General features: G+C 34.6%; 1 protein-coding gene across 6 annotated transcripts in view; it reads right to left on the bottom strand.

The window, feature by feature from the left end:
* The window catches only part of LRP2 (LDL receptor related protein 2), a 233,801-nt gene that overhangs the window by 120,995 nt on the left and 99,056 nt on the right, over window positions 1-13,750 (bottom strand). For 3 of the 6 annotated variants that reach the window (XM_023499266.2, XM_023499267.2, XM_031960509.1), the window contains exons 19-26: window positions 11,350-11,480; window positions 8,594-8,731; window positions 6,179-6,460; window positions 4,263-4,502; window positions 3,159-3,278; window positions 2,943-3,059; window positions 907-1,284; window positions 401-415 (exon numbers count right to left, since the gene is read on the bottom strand). In XM_023499266.2, the coding sequence (XP_023355034.1) occupies window positions 401-415; window positions 907-1,284; window positions 2,943-3,059; window positions 3,159-3,278; window positions 4,263-4,502; window positions 6,179-6,460; window positions 8,594-8,731; window positions 11,350-11,480 (1,421 nt within the window). The remainder of the gene's footprint in view (window positions 1-400; window positions 416-906; window positions 1,285-2,942; window positions 3,060-3,158; window positions 3,279-4,262; window positions 4,503-6,178; window positions 6,461-8,593; window positions 8,732-11,349; window positions 11,481-13,750) is intronic. The other 3 variants (XM_031960510.1, XM_031960512.1, XM_031960511.1) reach the window with 2 other exon arrangements.

Below are 13,750 nucleotides of genomic sequence, written 5' to 3'. Positions count from 1 at the left end.
TAAGGTATTTACCTACCTGATGCCCCAATCAACCTAATTTAGAAACAAAGGGGTTTGCAAGCAGAAGGAAAGGTTGACAAGCACCTTGGGGTTACATAAAGGGATAGTGGGGAAGTTTTAGGGGAGGAACAGAAGGGTACAGATGGGTTATTTATTATACCATCATTTTCCTCCCTCAGGTCAAAAATAGCTGTGGGAAAAGCTATCCAGTAGCTGGATAGTCAATGTCTTCAATTAGCATGCTTTCTATGAATTTAATTTTAAAAGCTTACTCTAGGCATTTAGACTGTGGAAGGAGGGTAGGAGGAGGAATAAATGAATATAAGGGATTTAGATCATTTTCTGCACAAACACAACACAGTATAAAATCATAAAAATCTAAAATATGTCACAATCATACCTGGCTGGGGTTCATCTGAGAGTGGGCATTGATTAAAGAGGAAAGAAAGAAAGGACAGTAGTTAGGATTACATGCCAATCACAGCACTTGCAATCACATTAAACACAAACCCCGAGCTTCATTGTTTTTATGGCGCATTCTGATTGAAATTAGAAAATATTAAAGTTAGAGAACCTAAGAGTACATTATAGATAGAACCAATTTAACAGTCTAATAGCCCCATTAATCTTCTTTTTCTAGATACCAACATGAAAAGAAACAAAAACACATAGCCAAAGTGTGAAGAATTTAATGAGAAATATTATTCAGTGATGATTTACTTAAATTAAATTATATATTACCCCCCTCAAACATTTCTAAACTCACAAAGGCATTATAAATTACTTTCTGTAAAGTGCTACTACTCTTCAGACATCCCAGTGACAGTGACAGTGACAGCATTGGATTTTGTTATCTTGCAGCTCAAAAGGGCTTTATGGCCTGTAATCTGTGGTCAGAAAACTTACTGCAAACTGGGGACTCATCTGCCCCATTGGGGCAATCTGGGATGTCATCACATACTGAGCTCAGATTCACACAGATGCTATGGCCTGGACACTGCCACTGCCAGCTAGGACATCGAAAGGGCTGAGTGGGACAGTCCCTCTCATCACTCATGTCCCTGCAGTCATTGTCCCCATCACAGATCCAAGCCCTGTAGATGCAGTTTCCATTGTCACAGCGGAAAAGAGATGGAGCACAGGTCATGGGAAGACAGCCATTGTGTTCATCAGAACCATCCATGCAATCCAGATGCCCATCACACTCCCAGTTGTTTGGAATACAGGTGCCATCTGATTGGCACTGAAACTCATTCTGGTGGCACATTCCTGGAGGTCTGGTAGCTAAAAGAGAAGCATTTGAAAAGCAACTCGTGAATGTGGCTCACAATTTTATTGATGATCTTGATTATGAAGTAACTTTACATGCCCCAGCTTTTTGTTTGGTTTGATTTTATATTGTCAATCACAGTTTTATGATCTAAGGATAAAGTTTGTGGCAAATTCATTCAAGACTGAAATAACCCTAATACTTCTTCAAGTGATTTGTGCATTTATGTTTTTTTAAGTATGCAAAGTGCCAACTCATATGATCTGACATTTGTCCATGACTAAATCAAAAACTCAATAAATTACCCTGAAGTAGAAAAGTGATTGAGTTGAGAATCTGTTCCTTTTTTCTCTTATGTTGGAAATGCTTTGAAAAATAGATTTAATCATGAAATTAGGTTTAAAATTGAATTTTGCGCTAAAAATCTCTTAGATTTCCATCCTCTTTTGTTGTTGAGGTATAATTGATGTGTAAAAGTGATTTGTAGATTAAAATATTAACATAAAAATGTAAGTAGTCATCATAATGATTTTAATAGCTATTCTATAATAGGTTACTTAATTTCATATTTTCTTTTTATACTAGGGAGATGAAGTCATTTCCCCTAAGGAAACGTTTTAAATAAAGTTCAAATACATTGAATGTAGAAGCAACTTGACATTTACAGGAAATATTTATTATGCTATCAGTTTTCACACTCTATCCAGCAATCCATAAAAGCTTTTTTTCAGATGAGAATCCAGAAATCGCCACAATATTCTAAAGAAATAGCAATTCAGCTGCCATTTACAGCATGGTGTTAACTCCAAAAGAGCAGAAAAAAATTACATGCTCTCATCCCCCCAAAAATGGCAATATTGGGCTTGGAAATTTCTTTCAAAAAATTGTAAAATTTTCCAAATACTTAGGTATTTTCTGTAACTTTTAGTTTGTTCATTGATTTAAGTGCTGATTAGCAGACATCTAGGAAACCATTCTTCCTGTGGTAAGAAATGTCCATACTCTTTGTATGGTATAGTATGTAACTATTCTATTGACAGTTTCCTAAAAGCTCAAAGGTCATGCCCAACATATATACACAGTGAAAAATAAAAAAATCATTTCCACTGTCAGGTTGCAATCCAGAAAAATTACAAATCTTGGCATGTCATACTCATGTGACCCCAATATTGCTTAATAAAAGGTGGATAGTATATCTATATTATACTTCAGTCTTTCTAATGAGATTTCCTATGAAGTAGTCACATATATTTTACCAAAAAAAAAAACTACTCAATGATTTATATCCCTCTAATGTGTAATTTGTCATCATATGGATATAAATTTGTGTTATAGTGGGGGCAATGGATTAGTTATATGAGAAATATTTAACCTACTAAAAGATAAGATAAAGCATTTTAGAAAAACGCCCTGTATAAACACTGGGTGTCATATTATAAGTTAAATGATTGCTGCATTGTGTTTTGATCTAATAATTAAATATTAAAACTGTGAATACTATATGTGAATGCCATCCTTGGAAGTAGTAGCATGAATTCATTTCATATATTTTGTAATCTACCTTAGGTTTTTCCCCCAGTCATTGTGAATTAATTATTAAAACTCCCATAATATCCATGCTAGCATCACAAACTATTTCCTTCATCTGGATTGTTGGGTATGTGGCACTTACGACAGCCAGCCTCATCAGAGTTGTCATTGCAGTCAAAAACGCCATCACAGTGGTAAATATTACTGATACACTGGTCTCCACTGGCACACTTGAACTCAGAAGCAGTGCAGTTATATACTACGGATGAAGGAGCATGGTATTAGAGTTGAACTTAGGTAGAAATCACTAAACACCAAAAAAGTGCTAAGCAATTATTGAGAGAAGCCTACTACTTACTACAACCGACTTCATCAGCTCCATCCGCACAGTCTCTATCTCCATCACACACATAGAATGGGTCAATGCAGCGATGGTCAGGGCATTGAAACTGACCTGGATCACATGTTCCTGTAAAATCTAACATGATCCAAAAACAAATCCAAATTACACTTTATTTTCCTTGAACTAGCACAAGAACAACACTCAGAAACCCTTCCTCCCTCCCTCCTTTCTCTCTCTCTCTCTCTCTCTCTCTCTCTCTCTCTCTCCTTCTTTCATCTACATATAGAAAGCAGTGTGAGGAACTCAAAAGGAAGCTGATCTTTTGAGTTCCAATGTTGTTGTATAGTCATTTTCAGACTGTAATTATTTCTGGCTCCTTTGAGGTTTTCTTGACAAAGATACTGGAGAGATTTGTCATTTCCTTCTCTAGTTCATTTTATAGATGAGGAAACTGAGGCAAACAGGGTTAAGTGACTTGTCCAAAGTCATACAGCTAGTAGTATCTGAGGCTGGAGTTGAACTCAGGTCTTCCTGAGTTCTATCTACCACACCACCCAGCTGACTAAGTTCCAATACACTCTTAATCTATTGCTAAGGAGGCCACCAGATAAAGGCAGAGATGATTAGGAGACAGCAAGAATAACCCTAGTAAAATGAAAAGCAGGCCAATGAGACTAAAAGAAACTTAACTGTGCTTCTTTATTCTGTCTTTTTGTTTTGACTAAATCAAATGAGCCATTCAGATAAAAAGCAAAAATGTATGGATTTTTCTCTACATGATATGAAATATTCATATATTTTAAACTTCTGGATACTTGTTTGATTTTTCTTAAATTTTCATCCAAATGTGTGGCATTAAAGAAATAGCTCTCACTTTGTTTTAGTGGAAATTTGCATTTATTAGTGAATTCTACATCAACTTAACAAATATAGATCAATGTAATCTTAAACAATTGAAAGGGAGCCCAACATATAGAGACAAAGAAGGTAAGTAACCCTAGCAATTATGTGTAGTTAAGATGCAAATGCTGTGAGTGTTAAGGCAATTTTGTGAATCTATTGATCACTGGGAACTATTTTCAAAGCTGGTGATGCAGGAGAAAAAAGTTGAACACTTACTACAGTTTTTTTCATCAGAGCCATCCCCACAGTCGTTGTCTGTGTCACAAAGCCAGATCCTCGGGATACATTGGTTATTGTCACAAGTGTACAAGCTTTCTGGGCAGGAAGCGGGTCCTAGAGTGGGGCAATGTTCTTCATCACTGCCATCCAGACAGTCATTGTGCCTGTCACAGTGCCAACGTCCTGGAATGCACTGCCCATGAGCACAGGTAAATGCTGAGGCTGCACAGGTATTGTCTAAATCAGAAAAGGAAGCAACCTCTTAGACATTGGCTTTCACAACCCTGCAGTTACTTGCTTTCCTTACAAAATAATAGCTCAGTACAACTTCCTTCATCTACATGGGAAAATCTAGCTAGATTGGGGAAGTGGAGGATGATTTGGGCAACATACTTTTAAGCTAATGCCATTAATACAGAATGACCATGGGAGTTCACAGTAATCTTTAAAAATACTCATCAGGGATATTGTGCATATCTGTGAAAGTAAAGGGACTTTGTATTTTCTTTGGAAGGAAAATTGATAGAGAACTAACATTCAAGGAGGAAGAAGAGGAGGGAAAAGAGAATGTATCTAATTCATTATTTATTCTTGTTCTTCAATATATTTTTCAAAGCCTCAGGCAGCTCTTACAAACTATAGGCTATATGCAAGTTGCTGCTCTGGATTAGTAAGTGTCTTCAAACTGTAAGTTCAAAAAGAACTCAAAGTTCCAAAACCAGTCATCCCCTTCCCCTGCCCCCAAAAAAGAACTTTCCTATTTTCTCTACAAAGGGGCTATTTTGCCAATAATCTTGCCCAGTTGTCCAAATCCTGAAATTTCTTCCACTATTCTTACCACTTGAATTTTTAATGGAATTCTTTATAGTCATCAATAGTGCTTTTTGCTCAGGGCACTGGGCTATGCCCAGGACTTTCTAGATTGGAATAAGAATGAAAAAAAGAAAGTGAGAAGGCAGATAGCTGCTATTCTACACCTAAAACATTGCTCTTGAAGAGGAAAAGAAGCATACTAAATAAAGTTTTCAAAGGCTTCAAGTTCAAGGACCTATTCAGGAACATTCATCTCTGAGGTCTTAAAAGGCATTGACCAATTTATTTTGGTTCAACATTGTGAGGGATGCTGTTGCCAAGATGTAATTAGCCTGTGCTGGTCCAGATATCCAATGAGAGAGAGTGCTTTTGAATTGCTGGAGGTCTCTTTCTCAGCTTTTTCTATACCTTTGAACTTTGGGGTATTATACTAGTTAAGAATTAATGCCCTCCCAAAGAAGCTACGTTTCAAGGAGTCTAAAGTGATACATACTGTAAACTATTCAGAACCATTCTCAGGGTATTTTTGACCTAATTTCCTAACTCAAAAACCACAATAGCACATTTTACTCTCAACTACTCAACTGAATCTGTGATCTAAGAAAACTGAATATTTATGATCTCCATTGGTACACATTGCAACTTATTTAACTCTACCTACCCCATCTGATTTCTGTTTATATCCTCCCATAAAATCTCCATGGATGGGGTTGTATTAGGGATTTTTTTTAGTTCTATTAATATACAAGGTTACCCAGAGTTTTGTAAGCTGTCTATTAGCTATTCATTATTCTTACACTACAGTCAGCGTAGATTCTCTTTCAAATATACATTTTTGATGACATCCTTAATAATATTGCTTTATAATTTCTTGATTTGTTGTTTGGTTGACTTTTTGCTTGTTTTGTTTTTTGTATTGCAATCTATTCACACTTGACACATATCTCTCCATGGTCTTTTAGAAAAGGATTTTAATTCTTTAGATAGACATCTTAACTCCTGAGTATTTCAATGTTTTATCTATACTACCAGCTCCTTAGAAATCCACCTCTTTCCATTTGTCCATTCCAAGTAAATCACTTCTCTATACAGATACTTACTTAGTGTGCCACAGTGTTGCTCATCACTGTTATCATGGCAGTCATCAACACCATCACAGCGATAATATCTTGGAACACATCTGCCATTGTTACAGGAAAAGGAATAAGATCCACACTGCAGAGTAGGTGGTTCATTGGATGGATCCTCAACACATGTCAGATGATTGGAACTGAGCTTCATACCATATGGGCAGCCACAAACTCGTTGAAAATTAGGAACTGGGAAACAAAAATGGCTGCAATCTCCATTGGGATTTGTTGCTCGGTTGCAGTAGTTAGAGCCTGGTAAAAATAACGTTCTGAGGTATTATTCTCTGTAGAGTTCAACTAAAGATCAAACAAATTAGGAATTCTATCACTTATATTATTTAATACATTAAAACCCAGAAAACTATCCTATAACAAGCCATTCTTTGGGAGTAAATGATTACAAGTTTTTCCAAAATTCTTTCCCCACACCAAAGGAAAGATCTCCTGCTTAAATTCTACTAGTATACTACAGAGAGAGAGAGAGAGAGAGAGAGAGAGAGAGAGAGAGACAGAGAGAGAGACAGAGACAGAGAGAGACAGAGAGAGAGACAGACAGAGAGAGAGAGAGAGAGAGAGAGAGAGACAGAGAGAGAGAGAGAGAGAGAGAGAGAGAGAGAGAGAGAGAGAGTGATGGATGCCTGGGCAAGGCACTTCCTCCCTCTGCCTTTGTTTTCCTTATCTATAAAATGAAGGGTTTGCTATGGATAACTTCTGAGTTCCTTTCTGCCTTTAGTTCTCTGATTACATAATCCTAAATTAATTGTGTGAAATTATTATTGTTCAGTTGTTTCAATCATGTTCAAATCCCCCTTTGGAGTTGTTATTGTTGTTGTTTTTTTGGGGGGTAGATACTGGAGTGGTTTGTCATTTCCTTCTCTAGCAACATTTTACATCTTGAGGCAAACGGCATTAAATGACTTAGCTAGGATCCCACAGCTAATATGGCCTGAAGCCAGATTTGAACTCACAAAGATCTTCCTACATCCAGAAACTGCACTCTACTCACCACCTAGCTGCCCGTTATATTAAAATTGTGGAATTATATTCAACTATAAATATACTGACATCATCAGACAAATATTTAAAAATAAATGATAGCCTTCTTTGTAGTGGCTAGAAACTGGAAAATGAGTGGATGCCCATCAGTTGGAGAATGGCTGAATAAATTGTGGTATATGAATATTATGGAATATCATTGTTCTGTAAGAAATGACCAACAGGATGATTTCAGAAAGGCCTGGAGAGACTTACACGAACTGATGCTGAGTGAAACGAGCAGGACCAGGAGATCATTATATACTTCAATAACAATACTATATGATGACCAGTTCTGATGGACCTGGCCATCCTCAGCAATGAGATCAACCAAATCATTTCCAATGGAGCAGTAATGAACTGAACCAGCTATGCCCAGAGAAAGAACTCTGGGAGATGACTAAAAACCATTACATTGAATTCCCAATCCCTATATTTATGCCCACCTGCATTTTGGATTTCCTTCACAAGCTAATTGTACAATATTTCAGAGTCTGATTCTTTTTGTACAGCAAAATAACGGTTTGGTCATGTATACTTATTGTGTATCTAATTTACATTTTAATATATTTAACATCTACTGGTCATCCTGCCATCTGGGGGAGGGGGTGGGGGGTAAGAGGTGAAAAATTGGAACAAGAGGTTTGGTAATTTAATGCTGTAAAGTTACCCATACATATAACCTATAAATAAAAGGCTATTAAATAAAAAAAATAAAAATAAAAATAAAATAAAATAAAAATAAATGATATCCAACTCTGATAGATGTGGCTGTTTTCAACAATGAGGTGATTCAGACCAATTCCTATAGACTTGGGATGGAGAGAGCCATCTGCATACACAAAGAGGAAAGTGGGGACAGAAAGTGGATCACAACATAGTATTTTCATCTTTTTGTTGTTGTTTGCTTGCTTTTTTTCTTTTTCATTTTTTCCTTTTTGATCTTCTCTTGTGCAGCATTATAATTATGGAAATATGTATAGAAGAATTGCACATGTTTAACATGTATTGGATTAATATATTAAATATATATTATAAATATAAATAATATATTAAATAAATTTATATTACATATTAAATCTAAGTTCAATTGTGATATATAATATGTTAAATTAATAAAATATAAATAATATATTAAACACTAAGTAGTATTTAGAGGAGTGGAAAAAGGAAGGGAAGGAGAAAAATTTGAAACACAAAGTTTTATAAGGATGATTGAAAACTATCTTTGCATATATTTTGAAAATAAAAAGCTACTAATAAAAATAAAAAATATAAAAAAGTTTTTTTAATGATATCTATATTAGAAAAATTTAAGATCTCTTTTGTAAAGGCCATGAATTCACTTACCAGTTTGGGTATTAGCATTGTAGGATTTCACATGCATTACATTATTAATGCCTCTTCGGATAATGGTCATTTCTCCACCATCAGTTTTCCTCACCCGAACAATTCCACCCAATCTCCAGTCAGTAAAATATGCATAATCTGAAAATGAAGACATGGAGTTTTATATATATATATATATATTTCTATAAGATATGATCATTAAGATGTTGTTTGCTTATTTTTTCTCATTTTTTTCCCTTCTTGATCTGATTTTTCTTGTGCAGCATGATAAATTTGGGAATATGTATAGAAGAATTGTACATGTTTAAAATATATTGCATTGCTTCCTGTCTAGGAGAGGGAGTTGGGGGAAGGGAGGGAGAAAAATTTGGAATACAGGTTTTGGCAGGGATGGATGTTGAAAACTATCTTTGCATGTATTTTGAAAAAAAAAACTATTATTAATAGGAAAAATGAGGGGTTCCCCAATAAGAAATGACTATTCTATGTATTATAAATAAATATATCTCTGTTTTTTCAATAGAGAATGCACAGGATGTTTTGTGCTTGTTTAAAATGTATATTTACATTTTTAAAATTTTAACATCATATGATTGTTTTGTCCCATTCAATCAGTTGACCAGCCAATCAACAAATATTTATTAAGTGCCTAATGTATGTCAGGCACAATTCCAATGCTAATTAACTCATCTATTAGAAAGAGCATTAGAATAGGAAACAGAAAATATACTTCTGCCATTTCTAAAATTCCATCCTCTGCATTCTAAAAATAACTCCCAACTTTTTTCTCATACTCAACTTTTTATTTTAAAAATGGTTAAATATAAAAAAGAAAAATGATGATAAAAATGATTAAAGATTTAATTAATAAAACAAATTAGGGAAATACTCTTAAATTGGTAAAGAATTTGCTTCATCACCCATGCATTTATGTCTATAAAATCATATTATAAATATCACTTAATATTACATAATTTTAATAGAATTGTAACCTGAAGTATCTAATTATCAATTATCAAAGATGCAGTTAAATGTCTTGTTCTACATTATGATAAAAAAGAAAAGTAATTCATACATTTTAGAATGCTATAGAAAAGAGAGAAATGAGAAAAGTAATCAATGGTCTAAAAAAATCTTGTCTGATAGAAATCATCTAAATAAATTAATTCATTTCATAGATATTAAACCCAAGACATTAGCAGTATGATCTGACCACCTCCATTCTAATCACCAACTGGCTTCCTTTTAATATCCAACTAAAATCTCATCTCTTTCATAAAACCTTCCAGAACCCTTCTTAATCCCAGTACTTTCCCTCTTTTAATCATTAGTATTACTTGTTACTGGAAAAGGAATAAAATCTATATTGCAGAGTGGGTGGCTCATTAGCTTCCTTCAAGATTCTACTCAAGTTCCATCTGCTGTCTCAGGCCTTTCCTGATGCAGCTAGTGCCTTACTTCTGCCCCTAAAATGATCTTATATGTACTTTTTATAGTTTTATGTTTACTGGTATGTGTATGAACTTTTAAGATATATGTATATACTTTTTATAGTTTTATGTTTATTGATAAGTGTACATATTTTATTCCTCCTATACACATACACACACATACACAAACACAAAAACTTACACATACATAACCACAAATATACACACATTAAATTTTTAAAACTTTTAAAATATATAAAAACTGGGACTGTTGTATTTTTATAGGACACAGTTTCTGTCACATAATATGTGCTCAATAAATACTTGTGGAATGAATGACATAAACTTAATTAATGGGTCATTCCCTTAGGAAGGGGCTGAGGCATAATTCAAAACTATACTGATCTGCCTTGCAATGATTTTTTAAAAACAGATATTGAAACAAGGAGGTTTTCTACTTAACATCAGTTAACCGGCACACCTCCATTCCCTGGCTATTTCTATTAATTGAGCTTTTAATTATGTTAGTGACAACATGATTAAGGCACATGAGATATGATCAAAGAAATAGGTCAGTCTTATTTCTAAATCTCATTTGTATTACTTGGAAACATCACTCCCTTGCACTCACAATAGGGTTCTCCTTATATTGTAAACCAATAAATGTTTCTATTCTTAAAATAACAATCAAGTTATTATTAGTTTCCATCATATATAAAAGCAAAGGCATATCTTAGCAAATGCCATTATAATTTTTAAAAACATGACATATTTCAATAGAAGATTACAAGGAAATCAACAAAGTCCTTTTAAAAATTCCAAGAATACTGATAGAATTATAGCCTGAGAAGATTATTGGACTGCATGTTCCCTAATTCCTTAATCATTATACCACCAACAATTTGAAATTTTGCGTGGAAATTATGTAGTCTCAAATGATAAACATTTCTTAGCAACAAGATGGAAAGAGGTATCTTGCTGCTCTCTCTTTCCTAAACTTCCAGCCTATCATATTGCTCCTCACGTCTATAATGCTACAATCTTCATATCCAATGATACTGTTTTCTTATCTATGATGCTGCCATTTATTTCTGGGTGCTCCTCCTTTTGTCTTAAAAAAAAAAGGGAAACAAGCCCATTTCAGAATCTTAACTTTTATGAGGTGACTAAAACCCTGTTTATTGGCAAATTCACACCTTGTCAGTTAACTAAAAGTGCTTGGGACTTTGTACCTCAACTTATCTTTATTTCAATCATAACAGCTATGTATGAACATTTGGAGAAAAAGGTCACATTAGATGAGTTGTTTTACTCTTTCAAACTCACTTTCAAAGATTGTAAGGCCAAATGGATGAGTCATCTGGTGAATGCGCTCAAGGGTCCGTCGATCCAGACCATCAAATGTGCTGTGCTCAATCTTATCAAAAAAGGCGTCTACCCAGTAAAGCCGCAAAGCACTAAAATAACAACAGTAAAATTATCAGTTTGTTAAACAATGGTAATAAAGATAGATAACTAACATTTGTGTAGCACTTGAAAGTTTGTAAAGTACTTTAACTCATGTCAATTCAGTCACTACTCACAATAACCTAGTGAGGCAAGTATTGAAATTATACCAATTTTACACATGAGAAAAGTGAGGCTAATAGACATTCAGTGACATGTCCAAAGATGGAATTTATGTCAGAATTTGAACTCAGGTTTTCCTGATTCCAAATCCTGCATTCTAACCAAACTATTTATAAGACCTTAAGATCTACAAATGGGGCAGCTAGGTTGCATAATGGTTAGAGCACTAGCCCTGAAGTCAGAAGGACCTGAGTTCAAATCTGGTCTGAGACACTTAATACTTCCTAGCTGTATGACTCTGGGCAAGTCACTTAACCCCAATTGCCTCAGCAAAAAAAAAAAAAAAAAATCTACAAAGAACTTTATGAACATTAGCTTCAGCTCCATGATAGCTCTGTAAATAGTTATCTGGAAGTATCAAGGACTTGGAGTCAGGAAGATGATTTCAAATCTGGCTTCAGATATTTACTGTGTGACTTTGGGCAAGACACTTAACTCTGGTTTGCTTCAGTTTCCTTAACTGTAAACCTACCTCGCAGAGTGTTATGAGGATCAGATGATACAATATTTGTAAAACACCTAGCACGGTGCTAGAACATAGTTTTTTTTTTTCATGCCATTTTTCAGTTGTAACAGACTGTTTGTGACCTTATTGGGGGTTTTTATGGACAAAGATATTAGAGTAGTTTGCCATTTCCCTCTCCACCTCATTTTACAGATGGGGAAACTGAAGCATTCAGGGTTAAGTAAGTTGTTCAGAGTCACATAGCTATCTGAGACCAGGTTTGAATGAAGATGAGTCTTCCTAACGTCAAGTCCAGTGCTCTGTACTAAGGCACCATTAAACTGCCTGTAACACATAGTAGGTACCATATAAATACTAGTGATTGTTAACATTATTATTATCCTTTTTGTGATCCCCATTTTACAGATGATAAAACAAAGATTCAGAGATATTAAGTTATTAGCACATGGTAGCAAGTGCCAGAGGTAGAATTCAAATTCAGCACTTCTGGCTTCAAGTCCAATGACCTATTTACTGCCCTTCAATTAGATAGGAGAAACATTTATACTTATACAGCATAATAATAATATTATTTTTAATCTGTATCACATGTAAGAAATAATAATTTCTAAATAATCTAAAATAATAATATTATTTCCATCAAGTAAATTTCCATCCATTGTATTTTTTTAAAGTGGCTTTGGGCTTCCTATTGTTTTAGAATTGAACTTCTGAAAAAGCAGAGGGTCAAGTAATATTCATGATACACATAAAAATGCTGAATGCATTTATTTCCAAAAGTTTCTTCCTTCCTCTGTAATCCTGTACTATTTACCATCTACTGCCTTGTTCTCTTTCTTATCTTCTCATGTGTCCCAGTTCTTAAACTATATTTCCTTCCTCTGAAGGCAACTTATATATCATAAACTTTTTTTTGCATTCCCCCATAATTCCTTACATGGCAGTTAAAAATAAAAGAAATTTGACAAATGGATGGGTTTTGGGGGGAAGCTTGAGGAAATTGGGGTTAAGTGACTTGCCCAGCTAGGAAGTGTTAAGTGTTTGAGACTGAATTTGAACTCAGGTTCAGCTGACTCAAGGGTCAGTGCTGTATCCATTACACCATCTAGCTATCCCTAGAGGTTTGATTAAATGTGATCTGATTGGTATATTACTACCCAGTGAGTCCTAGAATAAGAGAAGGTTAGAATTATAAGGGACCTCAGGGATTATTTATTCCAAACCCTACCTGACCATGAATCTCCTATGCAATATTTCTCCAAAATGATCATCAATCTTTGCACCTTCTTCCCAGGGTGATCGTGATGATCAAATGATAAAATACAATACAATAAAACACTTAGTGTTGTGATATTTATAAACTGCATAACACATAGTTTCTATTCATTTCATTTTTTCGTTATTTTTCAGTTCCATTTTACTCTTCATGACCCCATTTGGGGTTTCCCTGGCAAAGATACTGGATTAATTTGCTTTTCCTTCTCCAGTTGATTTTACAGATGAGGAAACTGAGGCAAATGGGTTTAAGTGACTTGCTCATGCTCATACATGAAAAGTATCTAAGGTTAAATTTGAAATCAGGAAGATGAATATTCCTGACTTCAGGCCTGGCACTCTATCCGTTCCATCACT

The sequence above is a fragment of the Sarcophilus harrisii genome, chromosome 3 (genome assembly GCF_902635505.1).
Source record: "Sarcophilus harrisii chromosome 3, mSarHar1.11, whole genome shotgun sequence".
Classification (NCBI taxonomy): domain Eukaryota; kingdom Metazoa; phylum Chordata; class Mammalia; order Dasyuromorphia; family Dasyuridae; genus Sarcophilus; species Sarcophilus harrisii.
Note: the sequence above shows the minus strand (reverse complement) of the source record. Positions and strands in the feature narration are given on the sequence as shown.